The sequence below is a fragment of the Labrus mixtus genome, chromosome 23 (assembly GCF_963584025.1).
Source record: "Labrus mixtus chromosome 23, fLabMix1.1, whole genome shotgun sequence".
NCBI lineage: Eukaryota > Metazoa > Chordata > Actinopteri > Labriformes > Labridae > Labrus > Labrus mixtus.
Genome location: NC_083634.1, coordinates 1,833,188 through 1,848,197, shown reverse-complemented (window position 1 = coordinate 1,848,197; position 15,010 = coordinate 1,833,188). Strand labels below are relative to the sequence as shown.

The 15,010-nt window shown below is 43.0% G+C and overlaps 1 protein-coding gene across 1 annotated transcript in view; it reads left to right on the top strand.

The window, feature by feature from the left end:
• nlgn2a (neuroligin 2a) overlaps positions 1-14,768 on the top strand; it is a 241,264-nt gene extending 226,496 nt beyond the window's left edge. Inside the window, exons 5-9 of the mRNA XM_061031470.1 lie at positions 827-1,012; positions 6,404-6,669; positions 8,137-8,290; positions 8,890-9,256; positions 10,555-14,768. Of these exons, the coding sequence (XP_060887453.1) occupies positions 827-1,012; positions 6,404-6,669; positions 8,137-8,290; positions 8,890-9,256; positions 10,555-11,389 (1,808 nt within the window). The 3' untranslated portion in view covers positions 11,390-14,768. The remainder of the gene's footprint in view (positions 1-826; positions 1,013-6,403; positions 6,670-8,136; positions 8,291-8,889; positions 9,257-10,554) is intronic.
• Positions 14,769-15,010: the final 242 nt, after the last annotated feature.

Sequence of the window (15,010 nt, the reverse complement as noted above, 5' to 3'; positions counted from 1 at the left end):
CCCTAAGGGGGCCCCATCTGACATCTCTCAGTCGTGGCCCTACTAAGCGTTGCATGAAAACCAAAGTTTGTCAATGAAAGTCTCTGAAGGAAAATGAAGAGTTAGCATTGAGATACTAGCAGAAATAATAGTGATGAACGCTGGTTGGAGGGGCCCCCAGTCAATTTATGCCATGGGGCCTCAACAGACTCTAGTAAAGTGTCATGGTAGATATCTGCCGTGCAAAAGCCCACAAGCAAAATCTTTCACATCAAATGAGAGCTTTTACTCAAAATGTGATGCCATTACAAAAATTGATGAAAAAGGAAAAAAATCCTGAATTCCCGGCACGATTTGTCGTCGCTTATAATCCAGTTATGGGTGTGATTCAGATGAGGGTCACCTATATTTCTCCGAGTGCAGCCTGCTGTACTGTAAGTGGCTTTGTGGATACCCCTGCTCCATTCTATTAGACAGAGTAAACGTCATTAAGAGAGGAGCTGAAAGAGCAATTTTCTGTCTCACTCCCTTTGCTTTCTCTGTGTACCGTCTGTCACTCCTTTTCACGAGTGATCGTGTTGCACACACACACACACACACACACACACACACACACACACACACACACACACACACACACACACACATACATACATACTCAAACACTTTACAGGCAAAAGTAGGGAACATTTGCCAGATGGCTGTAAATACTAGAGGGAATAATACTAACATTATCTTGTCCCTCTCTTCTCTTCTTTTTTCTCCTCCTGTCCTTGCATCCCTCCTTCCTCTCTCCTTTGTTGTCTTCTCCTCCTCTCTTGCCTTCTTTCTTCATCTTTGTTTCCAGGCTTCCTCAGTACCGGTGATCAGTCGGCCAAGGGGAACTACGGCCTGTTGGACCAGATTCAGGCTCTGCGTTGGCTCAACGAGAACATCGGCCACTTCGGTGGAGACCCAGAGAGGATCACCATCTTCGGCTCGGGAGCTGGGGCATCGTGCGTCAACCTCCTCATCCTCTCACACCACTCAGAAGGTAGTCATAGACTCCTTTCTGCACTGTTTGTTGCTCTTGGTACAGCATCCATTCTTCTTGAACCCTCCCTCCATACTTTGTGTTTTTATTTCATGAAGCTCTTAATGGAGCAAAACTTTCAAGCACATGGTTCCCACTGGTCATGGGATTCCAGAAATATCCAGATTTTATTTTTGTGCTGTTAATGTCCCGGATCAAACCCCCTCAATGACTCATTAACCACACATTTCTTGACTAATGAGTTGTGTCTGCTTACATGAATTCCACCTGATCCGATGACATTTCAGTCCCGAGCTTTGATCATTCCTTACTTCCCAGAATAGTAGCTCAGAGCAGAGGCTCAGTCTGTAGGGATTTGAGTTTGGAACCGGAGGGTTGCTGGTTCGAGTCCCGGTCCGGAACGGGTCTGGATATTGGCCTGGTATTGCCCCCCCCCCCCCCCCCCCCCCCCCCCCACACACACACACACAAACCTTAGTTATCCTGGCGGCGCTGATGCCTAGTAATAATAATTATAACTTATATTTATACAATATTTATATAGCACCTTTTAAAAACACAGGTTTACAAAGTGCTTTGACAAACAGCAAAAACAAGAACAAACTAAACCAAACACAGAAGAACATAAACAACAGCAAGAACATAACAAATGTAAAATACAAAAAATAATGAAATACAATTCAACAGAAGAAAAGAACCCAAAGTGCACGATACCCAACAGACATATATAACCCGACCATCACAAGAACCATCATAAGAACCATCATAAGAACCATCACAAGAACCATCACAAGAACCATCATAAGAACCATTATAAGAACCATCACAAGAACCATCACAAGAACCATCACAAGAACCATCATAAGAACCATCATAAGAACCATCATAAGAACCATCATAAGAACCATTATAAGAACCATCACAAGAACCATTATAAGAACCATCACAAGAACCATCACAAGAACCATCATAAGAACCATCATAAGAACCATCATAAGAACCATCATAAGAACCATCACAAGAACCATCACAAGAACCATCATAAGAACCATTATAAGAACCATCACAAGAACCATTATAAGAACCATCACAAGAACCATCACAAGAACCATCATAAGAACCATCACAAGAACCATCATAAGAACCATCATAAGAACCATCATAAGAACCATCACAAGAACCATCACAAGAACTATTATAAGAACCATCACAAGAACCATCATAAGAACCATCACAAGAACCATCACAAGAACCATCATAAGAACCATCATAAGAACCATCATAAGAACCATCACAAGAACCATCATAAGAACCATCACAAGAACCATCATAAGAACCATCATAAGAACCATCATAAGAACCATCACAAGAACCATCACAAGAACTATTATAAGAACCATCACAAGAACCATCATAAGAACCATCACAAGAACCATCACAAGAACCATCATAAGAACCATCATAAGAACCATCATAAGAACCATCACAAGAACCATCACAAGAACTATTATAAGAACCATCACAAGAACCATCATAAGAACCATCACAAGAACCATCATAAGAACCATCACAAGAACCATCATAAGAACCATCATAAGAACCATTATAAAAACCCAGGAAACACAAGAACCCAACAACACGAGCTGAGACCAAGAGGCCAAGAGACCATAATTGTCTAGTGGTTATGTTGTGCGCTCCATGTACAGAGGCTGTAGTCCTCATTGCAGGGGTCGTAGGTTTTGAAGCCAGCCTCGGCTCACTTTGCTGCATGTCTTCCCACCACTCTCAGCTCCCAACATGTCCTGTCTGTCTTCAGCTGCTCTGTCCAATAGAGGCAAAAAGGCCCAAAAATAAAACTTGAGTTATCCCTGGGCTATTGTATGATCTATGTTTAATTGCTTTTTTTAAATGTAATCATGGCAGCCATGTCCTGTTCTTTCTTCTTGGTCAGTTTTTAGAATCAGCTAGCAGCAATCAACCTGGACATCTTTCAGTCCTGTGATGTTCATTTGACACTTCTATCCTCAAAGGCAAACACTTCTTGTCCTTTTAACTGAGACATTAAGAAGTCGTGCAGCTATTGAGTCCATGTTGGATCCGAGTAAAAAAAAAAAAAAAATCTTTATAGAGGATAAATGACACTAGAGCTCCAGCATTACCTGACATGGTGTTTGGAGCGCCCCTGGCTGTCTTAACGCTCCACCACTCTGCAGCAGAATCTAAACCCCCCCACCACCCACTCACCCACCCATCCTCATCCCACTCCTGTGGGAAACCTACATCCATGTGACCTCACCCTCCCCATTACCAGCAACACACCCCGAGGGCACAGTGTTAACATTGAATCACCGACAGAGAGGAGGGCCTACGGACCAATCGCATTTGATCTGAAGTGAGATCAGTGAGGCTGGCGACCCGCAGCCAAATGGCCACACACTCACTCGCCTTTGATCATGCTTGAAGCTGTCTTTTTCCAATCGTAGCTCGTCTGTTCTCGACGATGCTCGAGGACTCTCCCTCACTATCTCCCTCCTCTTTTCGTTTTCTGTCTGACACACACAAACTGCAAAGGACAGAAACAGAGTTAAAAATGGTGGGGTGAAAAGAAAGACAGAGATTAGAGACAGACCACACATCTGTTTCAATCAACACTCTTTGTCTGTGTGAGTGTGTGTGTGTGTGTGTGTGTGTGTGTGTGTGTGTGTCTGACAAACCATGCAGATATCTAACATGTCTCTAACTTCGTCTCATTCTGTCTGTGTGTAGATGTGCCTTGAAAACAAATGTACATCTTCCAAGCTTGAGTGAGCATCTGTATGCTGTTGCCATGTAACCTTGTGCATTTAAAACAACCTCTGTAGCTGTCATTGTTGTCAGATAACCCTTCATATCAACACGGGCATACCCAACCTGTTATTCCTTAGTAGCATTGACCCACTTAGACCAAACATAAACTGTACAACTGTGTAAACGTCTTGGTGTAATGTCATCTCGCATTGTATGAGACTGCAGAGCTCATAAATGATGTGCTCCCACCGTCAAGCACGACCTCTGCGTGTTAAATCAGGACAGAGCATTGTCAATTATCCATTAAGCTTCCTTTATGACTCCCACAGACAGTAAATGAAGGGGGATCCAGGTGTGTTTCAGTTGTCTGAAATGCACGGCTAACAAACAAACAACGTCAGATTGCAGACCACAGCTATGTCCATCTACATCTTCTGTGATAAGAGGAGGAAACACACATTAAACAATCAGGCCTGCTGTCACCATCGTGCTTCCAGATAGTGTGATAGGTACAATCAAGGGAAAAAACGCCCTAAAGTTGGGGAATTGGTATAACCAATATCGCAAATAGCCAAGAAATTCATCCAGGCTGTGATCTGGCCCCTTTTGTACTCTGCAAGGCACGTGCAGACAATCAAGCTTCAAAATCTGTCATGTGACTAAATATTGAAAGCTGTTCTCACATTTCAAGACAGCAAAGCTAGCCATTTCCCCAGCTCTTGGTCATTATGCTAAGCTAAGCTAAGCTAAGCTAAGCTAAATGAGGGGTCAGCCCTATGTTCCCACAGCCCTATGTTCCCACATTTCTAAGGATTTTCTCAAAATTAGGCCCTATGTTCCCACAGGGTAGGGTTACTGATACAAATTTATGAAAAAGGAAATGTGGAAACATAAAACATGGCCTAATTTTGGAAAAAAAAATCTTAGAAATGTAGGAACATAGGGCTGTGGGAACATAGGCACGTTCTCGCTAATGACCTACCAGCTCCAGTTCCCTACTTACTGACACAATTTTGGCACATCTGTAGTCCAAAAAGAATAAGTTGATAAGTAACTAATTACTGACTTACCTAGACTTAATTATATATAACTAATTTATCTTTTCTTTAGCTATTCATTATTGATTGTCAATTTTGAGATGGCAACCAGAACTGACAGTCATTGAAGTTTAATCTTGTTGTTGTTTTTTTTGTGAGTCCCACTTTAGCAGCTGAGGGGACCCTATCGGTCAGGAAAGCCTGTATTAACCATGTGTTATCTGTTGCTGACAGTCGACCTCTTCACACTTCCATCTGTCCACTCTTCTGTGCATCTGCGTTGTCATCTCCCCATCATCATTGTCCTCGTCTTCATCAGCATCTAACATCAGTGGTGTAACATCAGCCCTCTAGACGCCGCCTGTCTGTCATGCTCACCCCCCCTCGCCCCCCCCTTCCCCGCCAGGGATGCTAGGTAAGGAGTCTGTCATCCCCACCCTTAAGGGACACCAATCATGTCAACAACACAGCGTCACAAATCAAGCCTGACAGCAGAGACGTGCAGGATGGATGGCAGGAGGGAAGTGGCAGACAGGGTGGAGGGAGGAGTTGTAAGTGATCTGATATGATGAAGGGTAGGGGGAAATAGAGGGGGGGGGGGGGGGGGGGGGGGGCAGCATCCATGGTGAAGTTTTATAAGTGTTAAAGAGTAAGGGATGAAAGGTAGTAACACTGTGTAGAAAGGAAAACAGGTAGGAGTCAGAGAGTGCCCAGACGTGGCAATCAGACACATCAGTAGCCAAAAAGAGAAAGGTACTGAGCAGGGAAGGCAAGAGGCACTTAGGGAGTGACGAGGAAACTGATTTTGAAGACGAATGAAACACTACCTACCTCCCACCTCTCTTTCTCTCTCTCTCTGTCTTTTACCCTCTCCTTCTTTCACTGCAGACTACTGCATGTAGGTATAGCTGTTTCCCTGCTACTTCTTCCTATAATTGATTTCCCAGGGAAAGGGGAGGGGGGAGGGGCTCTGCAGCTCTGCTTAATAATTAACTGACCAATCTGCAGCCCAGGAGAGGGAAGAGAAAGAAAAAAGGAGCGCAGGAGGAAACGAGTGAGGCAGGCGGCCCCTTAACGAGCCACTTGAGTGGTTCAAATAGCACAGGACAGGCAGAGCTAAGGAGATGGAGAGAGACAAAGTGGAGGAGAGGAAGCAAGAAACACAGCAAGAGAGAGTCGGCAGAGAGAAGAAGCAGCTAGCACAAGACAGAAGAAAATGGCTCTTTGGACGTCTCAGATGAGCTTACGCCTGCTTTCTTTTTGTTGTGTATTTTTGGAGCTACAAACACATAGCATGCTCCATTTGAGTGCCTGCAGTTCTATCCTGTGTGTGCTTTCTTAATCAGGGAAAATGGTTCAATGAAAGAAGAAATTCTGTATTTTTTTTTTAATGAGGGGAAATTCTGACAGTGGATAAAAAGAAAGTGATATGTGGCAGCCAAGAATGCAAAACAAGTGACATGACATTTAGCAAAAAGCCATCTTAGCAGGTTTTTTTAGGATGTGAAAAGCATTTGACCTATGATCATGAAATTAAATATCCTTTCTTTTCAATCTTACCTTTTAGGTCTGTTCCACAGAGCTATAGCCCAGAGTGGGACTGCCATCTCCAGCTGGTCTGTTAACTACCAGCCACTCAAATACACAAAGATCCTCGCCCGAAAGGTGGGCTGCACCTACACAGAGACAGCCGACCTGGTCGACTGCCTGAGACGCAAGAACTTCAGGGAGCTGGTGGACCAGGACATCCAGCCGGCTCGCTACCACATCGCGTTTGGACCTGTGGTGGATGGAGACGTGGTGCCTGACGATCCAGAGATCCTCATGCAACAGGTGATTATCTGGCACTAGTGTAAAGACATGTTCATAGTAGATTCATACTGTGCAGAGGAGTGAATAGAGATATTGACGCAGCAGATAGAGGAGAACATAAATACATTTTAGCAGTAAGTGTGAGTGTGACCTTTCTGCATTGTTAGTGACTGGTAACACCCTCACACTTAAAGTGAAAAAGCTGCACTGTAGGTGATGTATATTATTTTGTGCTATTTTTTAAACTAACTTTTCTTAAAAAACAGAAGCATGTACATTGTTGTATGTTTACAACGGAGGATTAGGGCCACGTTAAAAACCTTTTTTTTTTTTAAATTTCGAGAATAAAGTTGTAAATTTACGAGATTAAATTCGTAAATTTATGACTTTATTCTCGAAAATTTACATCTTTATTCTTGTAAATTTACGAAAATAAAAAAATGTAACATGGCCCTAATCCTCCGTCGTACATGTTAACCCTTCAAAGATCCTGTAAATAACTTTCAGTCTGTTGTTTTTGGCGCCCCCTGTGGACAAGGCAGTACCACTGATCCCAGTTGATAGTGATTTCTGACAAGAAATCTCATCCTGCTTTCTGTTAACCTTTATAATGTAGAAAAAGACTGTTTCTTCAGTGAGTTGTAAACAGTCTTCGCTGACACCACCAGGCAGTGGTTATAGGTGTTGAAGATTCAATATAATCTCTGATGGTCTTGTTTGCTTATTTTTCAAGATCAAAAAGAGGTATCGCTCTTAATTCAGTCTGTTATGAACTTCTAAATGGGGATCTAAAGAGGCCTAAAGATTGCAGTCACAAGACATTTCACATTTAACATGAACATAAATCAGTTATCCCTGACTGTAACAAAACTATCACGTCTGTTTACTCACTGTCAGTACCTCTAATTGAAGTGAAATAATGTAAATCTCTCCTAAAGTGATGCAATGAAAGTAAAGGAAAGGTTGAAAAGAAAAAAAGAGATCCAGTTTCATTAGAGCTTCATCTATCTCACATTATGTGTGTCACAGAAGCTGAGAAAACATGACGCAGGACTTTTACAGCTACTTCTTTTCCAGCCTGTCCCATTGGTTCTGCAAAAAAAAAATCACAATCTGTAGGAAATGATCAGAGATTAGCATCAAAAGGTTTCTGTTTTTTTTCAAGGAGGAACAATGAAGCCACATCACAAAGCATGAAATGGAGCTGTTGTTGTGCCATAATTGACAGTAATGACTTTAAAAACAACATGCGTGCTAACAGGTTTAGCAGCACTGTTTTTGTAGAATTTATCTTTAATTTCTGAGTTTATATTGGAGGAAATCTAATGTTTTTGAAGTTAACATATGGCAGGAATCAAGAAAAAAATAGATCTCATACCTGAGCTGGAATTCTACAGCACCTTAAAGAGAGTGTGTCATCATTCTGAAATCCTGCTCTTTTAATGCAAACTAATCACTTAAAATGTGCTTCCACTATTTCTCCACCAGGGGGAGTTCCTCAACTATGACATCCTAATAGGAGTCAACCAAGGAGAGGGGTTGAAGTTTGTGGATGACAGCGAGGACAACGACGGCATCTCAGCTGCAGCATTCGACTACACCATCTCTAACTTTGTGGACAACCTGTATGGCTACCCTGAGGGTGAGAAATGACAACAGTTTACTCCTCCAGGCTTTTAATGTCTTCTTTATTATGTCACCAACCACCTCTCACACCACAGAACTGCATTGTGTCATTGTTAATGCTTGTTAGAGGAATAATGAAATGAACATCGTCTGGATTTAATTAAAGGAAATGATCTAAATAAAGAGAACATAGGGGACTTCTTTTTAAATAATCATTATATAATCATCAACCAAATATGTTCCGTGATACCTGAGCAAGGTGTGACATGGTTTTTAAAAGGTCTTCAAAACATCTTTTATGCAAAGAATGAGGAAAGGAAAATGTCAGTCTGTTGTTGTTGTCTTCACTATGAGGAACTGTCATTCCAGTTCCTCATGGCTATGTTTTTCATTCTTCATGATTGTTATTCCAGGTCCTTGTGCTATTAAGTTACTATCGTTTTGAGTATTTGTCCTTCCAGATCCTCATAGCAACATGAAGTCCTCCACAGAGTCTTTGACATTTTTCAAAATGTTTTATCCCTGTCATGAATTTTTTCTCAGCGTATTAAGTTTTTTTTTTCTCTTTGCTACTTTCCTTGTCCCTTCCCCCCCATCCTGCACTTTATCCTCCAGGCAAAGACATCCTGAGGGAGACCATTAAATTCATGTACACAGACTGGGCAGACAGGGACAATGGGGACATGCGAAGGAAGACCCTCTTAGCTCTGTTTACAGACCACCAATGGGTGGCGCCGGCAGTGGCCACCGCCAAGCTCCACGCTGAGTTTCAGTCCCCGGTTTACTTTTACACCTTCTACCACCACTGTCAGACCGAGACACGCCCTGAGTGGGCTGATGCCGCCCATGGAGACGAGATACCGTATGTGTTTGGCGTGCCCATGATCGGTGCCACTGACTTGTTCCCGTGCAACTTCTCAAAGAATGACGTGATGTTGAGCGCCGTGGTCATGACTTACTGGACCAACTTTGCCAAGACTGGGTAGGCCTTGTTCATGGTTTGTTTTTTATTTTGGTATATTAAAGTCAGAGCCCCACATATCTTGGCCTTTTAAAATTTAAACTGTTTCCAGAAAGGAAATATTTATAAAAACATTGAATTTGTGGGTTGGAATGTTTTGCACTGATTTTCCAATGCAAGGGTAAACAGAAGTTTTTTTCTTCACAAAATAACTTAATTTAGAAATATTTATTCACACCGTTAAATATTGTACGTATTATTGTTGAACAAAACTAGTTTCATCTAAAAAGCCATTAAGAAGTGGACTGGAGAACAAGTTCCAGATACATGTTCCAATCAAAGCAATAAAACCAATTTCCAATGTCTATCCATTTACATTTTCGTCATATAATCAGCACATAGCCTTTGAATCCATTCAAATGATGTCACATTAATCACGTACAAAATATAACAAAATGGATAAACTTGAATTAAAAAAACACAATTACGCTTTGACGTGCTGACACAGTCAATACACACCTGCTTGCAATTACCTGAAGCCTTGGTGTAGTGCATAGCATGAGCTAAGACTACAACCAGTGTCCAGTGTTGGAATTACACATGCAACTACATAATCATTATGTCACCTGTTGTCTCATGCGGAGATCAAATAAAAACCTCATTTTGGCTTCAACATACAATGTCAGCCAATCGTAGTATGAACAAATATCTGCTCTTCAATAATGCTCTGCTACTTGAGCTGCAGACAGTACTTAATTCATTGTAAACTGGGATGTGCTTGAATAGTGGCCTTATCGATTCAAGTCGGCACCCTGGCTATTCAGCACCATCCGGTTATTAGTCCTTTAAACTAAAAATGCTCTGCTGCCAGTCTGCTGCCATTAGGCTCTACTACCCGGATGTAAACAAGCGTAGTGAACAGACAGCATCTCATAGGAGCAGGGCAGTCTGGTTTTGATCTGCAAAATGGAAATAAAGTTGGCTGTTCCAGGTTTAACGGGCATATTGACCGAAAGAAGGGTTAGGGTTAGGGTTAGGCATTCGGACGTTAACCTATTGTTTACCCTTAGCCGCTGTGATACTGTGTTTAGCCATTTTAAATAAATTATGCTCACTTTTGACTGTTATTTGTGTGTTTTCAAAACTAGTAGTCTGAAACAGGGCTAAACTGTCCTTCTAGAGGTCTGAACCACTTAATAAGAGAGATGTATCCATGTTAAGGTGATCTCACAATCCAGATGTTGAGTTATTAAGAATAGCCCTGAATGAACCCTTGATTTAAAACCTGTAACTAAGATGGAACCTTTGTCCTCCATTAGGGATCCAAACCTGCCAGTCCCTCAGGACACCAAGTTCATTCACACAAAGCCCAACCGCTTTGAAGAGGTCATCTGGACCAAGTTCAACTCCAAGGACAAGCAGTACCTCCACATCGGCTTAAAACCTCGTGTTAGAGACAACTACAGGGCCAACAAAGTGGCCTTCTGGCTGGAATTAGTTCCCCACCTCCATAGTCTACATGAGGAGCTCTTCCCCACCACTACTCGCTCCCCATCAGGCCCAGGCCCAGGAACCCACAGACCCTGGCTCAGAACACCTGGTCCTCGCACAACCCGTCACCCTTACCCCACTTTCCCCTCCGATCCGGAGCCCGAGGGTTCAGAGCGTCCGCACCAGGACCTCTTCCCAGGAGACACCCGGGACTACTCCACTGAGCTGAGTGTGACGGTCGCTGTCGGGGCATCGCTCCTCTTCCTCAACATTTTGGCCTTTGCCGCACTTTACTACAAGCGTGACAAGCGACATGAGATGCGACGTCACCGGCTGTCTCCCACACGAGGCGGCCCTGCCAACGACCTGGCGCACAGTCAGGAGGAGGAGATCATGTCCCTGCAGATGAAGCACTCGGAGCACGACGCCCACCACGACATGGAGCCGCTCCGGCCCCATGACATCCTTCGGCCCGCCTGCCCGCCTGACTACACCCTGGCTTTGCGCCGTGCCCCGGATGATGTACCACTGATGACACCTAACACCATCACCATGATCCCCAGCACCATCACCAGCATGCAACCCCTCCATGCCTTCAACACATTCCCTTCCACCGGCCACAACAACACCCTGCCCCACCCCCACTCGACCACCAGGGTATAGTAGGGACTGGCCCAACACAGTGCCACCTAAGGACCAGGAGAACTGGCTCTGATCTAGAAGTGAGGCCTCTGGAGGTGGGCCTTTTTTTTCTGTACTCTTCTTCTTTTGTTTCTCCAAAAAGAACTCCACTTCCTTCATCATGTGCTGTCAAACTTAGCAGCTCCACCGGTGGTGTGTGGAGAAGTGAACTGAACTGCACGACAGCACATGATCCGTTTGGGGCTGATTTAGATCTTTCAAAGATACTTTTTTCAAAGGTCTGCGGCTTCCAGACTAAAGCCCTCTAACATTTGTCAAAGGGACGGATGCTATTCGCCTCTTGCTGTTTTCCCTTTTTTACTTTGCCGTCTTCTCTTTTTTCACTCCCTTGTGTGTTATGTGCATATATCCTTCTCTTTTCTACATCTGTGTCTTATCTCGGCTTTGTTGCTCTCATCTGACATGTGACTCTCTCCCTTTGCTCTGAGGAAATATAAACTACCGAGCTGTAGAAGGCCTTCTGGGTACATAGGGTGCATACAGTTATCATATACCTATGAAAACACTGACCAGCATTCTTGGTGCCAAGTATGTACTACTGTGTTTCCGTTCTCATTGACAGAGAAAACAACCTAGAGAAGATTCTACAGTGTCCCTATTTACTCTCAATTTACAGATGCTGTGTGTTCTCATGACAAAGTGCCAAACTGGCCCTCGATTGTGTTTTCAGTTTTTCATCTTCTGTTTATTTTTTCAGGCATTTGTTTAATTGTTGTTTTCTTGTGGAAAGATTTTTTTTGCTGAAAATATAGATATAGAGAAATGATATTATATATAGTTATATATAAATGTGTACAAAGGAGAAAGTATATAAATGGGTTTTTCTCAGTGGGGATCTATGCATGAATTATTTTTAAAGGTGATGATGGGGGAAAGGACACTGTATCTGTCAATGCACGTTTCCCAAATCTAATCAAATCACATCGGTCCAGTCTGGATGTTTTGTTTTTTATTTTATGTCACACGGGACAATAACGCCACACAAAAATTCTTGTAATAACCAAACAAATCCTCGGCTCTACACCCATTTGTTAAAAAAAAAGTCATTGCCATGAATCTCAAAAGACGTTGGGGTCAAAACAACAACTGTGAACACACTCCTCTATTCATTTTCTCCATGCTGTTTGTAAGCCGTTTTTTCTCCCATCAGGGAATGCAGCACGCCAACAGGAAGCCCTTCATCCTACAGTAAACACTTTCTTTTGCGTCTGCATTAGAGATGATTGTTTTTTAGGGTATGTGAGGAACCAAATCTGTTGTTGTAGCCCGCCTGTTCAGAATTATTTTTGTATTTCAGTGATGCTGACGAACAAAGCAGAGACTGGCAGCCCCTGCTCTTTTACACACACCTTCCTCCTCCTGTCTGCACCCCTATTTCAAGCCCGAGCATATGTTGTGTGCGTGTGAGAGAATGTGTGTAAATGTGTGTGCATGTGTGTAGACCCGCGGGGCCCTAATTAGAAAGCAACAAGATAGACAGGCAGACAGGTACGATCACATTCATGGTAAAAACTTAGACTCCAAAAAGAGCTCTGTATCCAAGCACCCTGCACTGTTACAACATCACTCACTCGCTCTCTTTTCCCCCTCCATCAGTACACTTACTGTGTATTAAAGGTGACACCCATATAGTACTGATCACCCATACCGCCCCTGCTCCCCCACAAAACCACAGAACACCTGACTTCACAGTGTCAGCACTGCTCTACACAATTTCTGACCTCAGTTGGGCTTTGCTTTTATCCTCACATTCATGGGTTAGCTCACTAAGCTAGTAGCTTTTTGTGAGCTCCTCAGTTGTAAATTAAACTCTAAGCACACCGAGGGTAACCTGTGGACCTTCACGGCTTGCGGCGCAGGGCTGCAAAATGAAAAAGGGGACTTGGATTTCCTTAACAGGGTAAAAGCAACACAGCAGCAACTGCTGTTACTGATTCTGCTCATAAATGTGCAGGCCTACAGCTCAGTTATGTCCCCCTCTGAGTCCCCACTATGGATCTAAAAACGTGGGTCATGGGTAAAACCTGATACATTATGTTAACTGAACTGAGGTGCTGTTGTTTGAGCCCACAGGAACACATAGTAGCTGACATCCAGTCTGGGAGAAGTTAGTCACCGGTGCTGTCTTTGCTTGTGCTCTAGCTTTAGCCTGTTTGTTTGTTTTCTATTTTATTACTGCCTAACAGGGTGGAGGGGGAGCGTTGGAAAGGGAGATGCATACCTGGCTGCTCCTGTCAGAGGTTTTGTACGACCTCTCAAAGTGAAATGTGCACAATGTAGAACACAAAAAGACTGACTTGGGTGTGCTACAGGTGGATGGAACAGATGATGGACGGTAGCGCAAGGGAAGGGGCACGCTGTGGAAAACAGACTCTGGGAGGAGACTGGGAAAAGACTCAGCCTTAAATGTTGAAATCAAAAGAGAGGACAAATAAGGACATTCAAAGGCATAGTCGTCTTTATACCCACAATGTTTGCCAGGAGGATACCTTGCTGGTCTGTTCAGAGGATCTGATCAGATCCATGTGAACCCTTTTGTACTCACGCCTGTGCATCAGGAGGCAATGAGGGACTGTGAAGAAACCTCACAACAACTCAGCCACAACCACACCACTGGAGGTAAGAAACAAGGTATTCAGTTTGGTCTGGTATTTTTCCTCGTCTATTTTATAAACTACCACTAGAGGGAGCCAGTGTGTGACAGATTCGCTGCAGTCTTGCACACTCTTGGGGAACTGGAGATGAGAAGAAAAAATACCAAACTGGGTGGCTGAAAAGAGACAGATACACAACATCTGGAGGAGGATCAAAACTGTACATTTTTAAGTGTAAGAATCAAACAGACAAAATATTTGTAAATATTAAGTTTCTTGTTTGTTTTTCTTTTTTTTCTTTTTTGAGTGAATGAATGAAATGCTTTTTGTGACAACAACAGACAACAGGTGCAGTTTGCCAAAGTGATGACCATTTGCTTGAGGATTTAAATTCATTGTTGAAGAAAAACTGCTTACCTTTTAAAACTTGCCATGACATGAACAAATGATTTGATCTTGTTCTCGTGTCCATTTATACATGTGCATTCTGTAGCACCATTTAACCAGGAAGGTCACTGTAGCACATTCATCTCCCCTTATCAGATGCAGTTAGCATTTGCTAGTTTCCACAGTGTTTTACCTGAGCCAACTATACTATAACATGTCAAAATATAAAATATATCATGAATCAAGCACCAGAGGAGGTTTGTGACCCTGTATAAACCAGCTCTCTCAGAACGCTCCGTTTTGGTGTGTGTGTCTCTTTAAATACAATAAGCCCCCGCCCTCCCCCTCCCCTGAGTTTTCCCAGTAGACATCACTCCTCTGTAGACATTTTTTATAATATGTCCCCTTTAAGAGTGTTAATGGCAACATCAACTTAGGCTTAGAGCCTTGATAAAAACCAGCTTTGGGTATCTAACTGATTTAATGGCGGGGTCCTGAGACACTATTCAAAAGTGCAGCCATGTAAATATTAGCTCCCCTTACATGTAGCCACTTGATCACACATGAGACAGACATGAGGGCTTTGATACCATAAGATGCC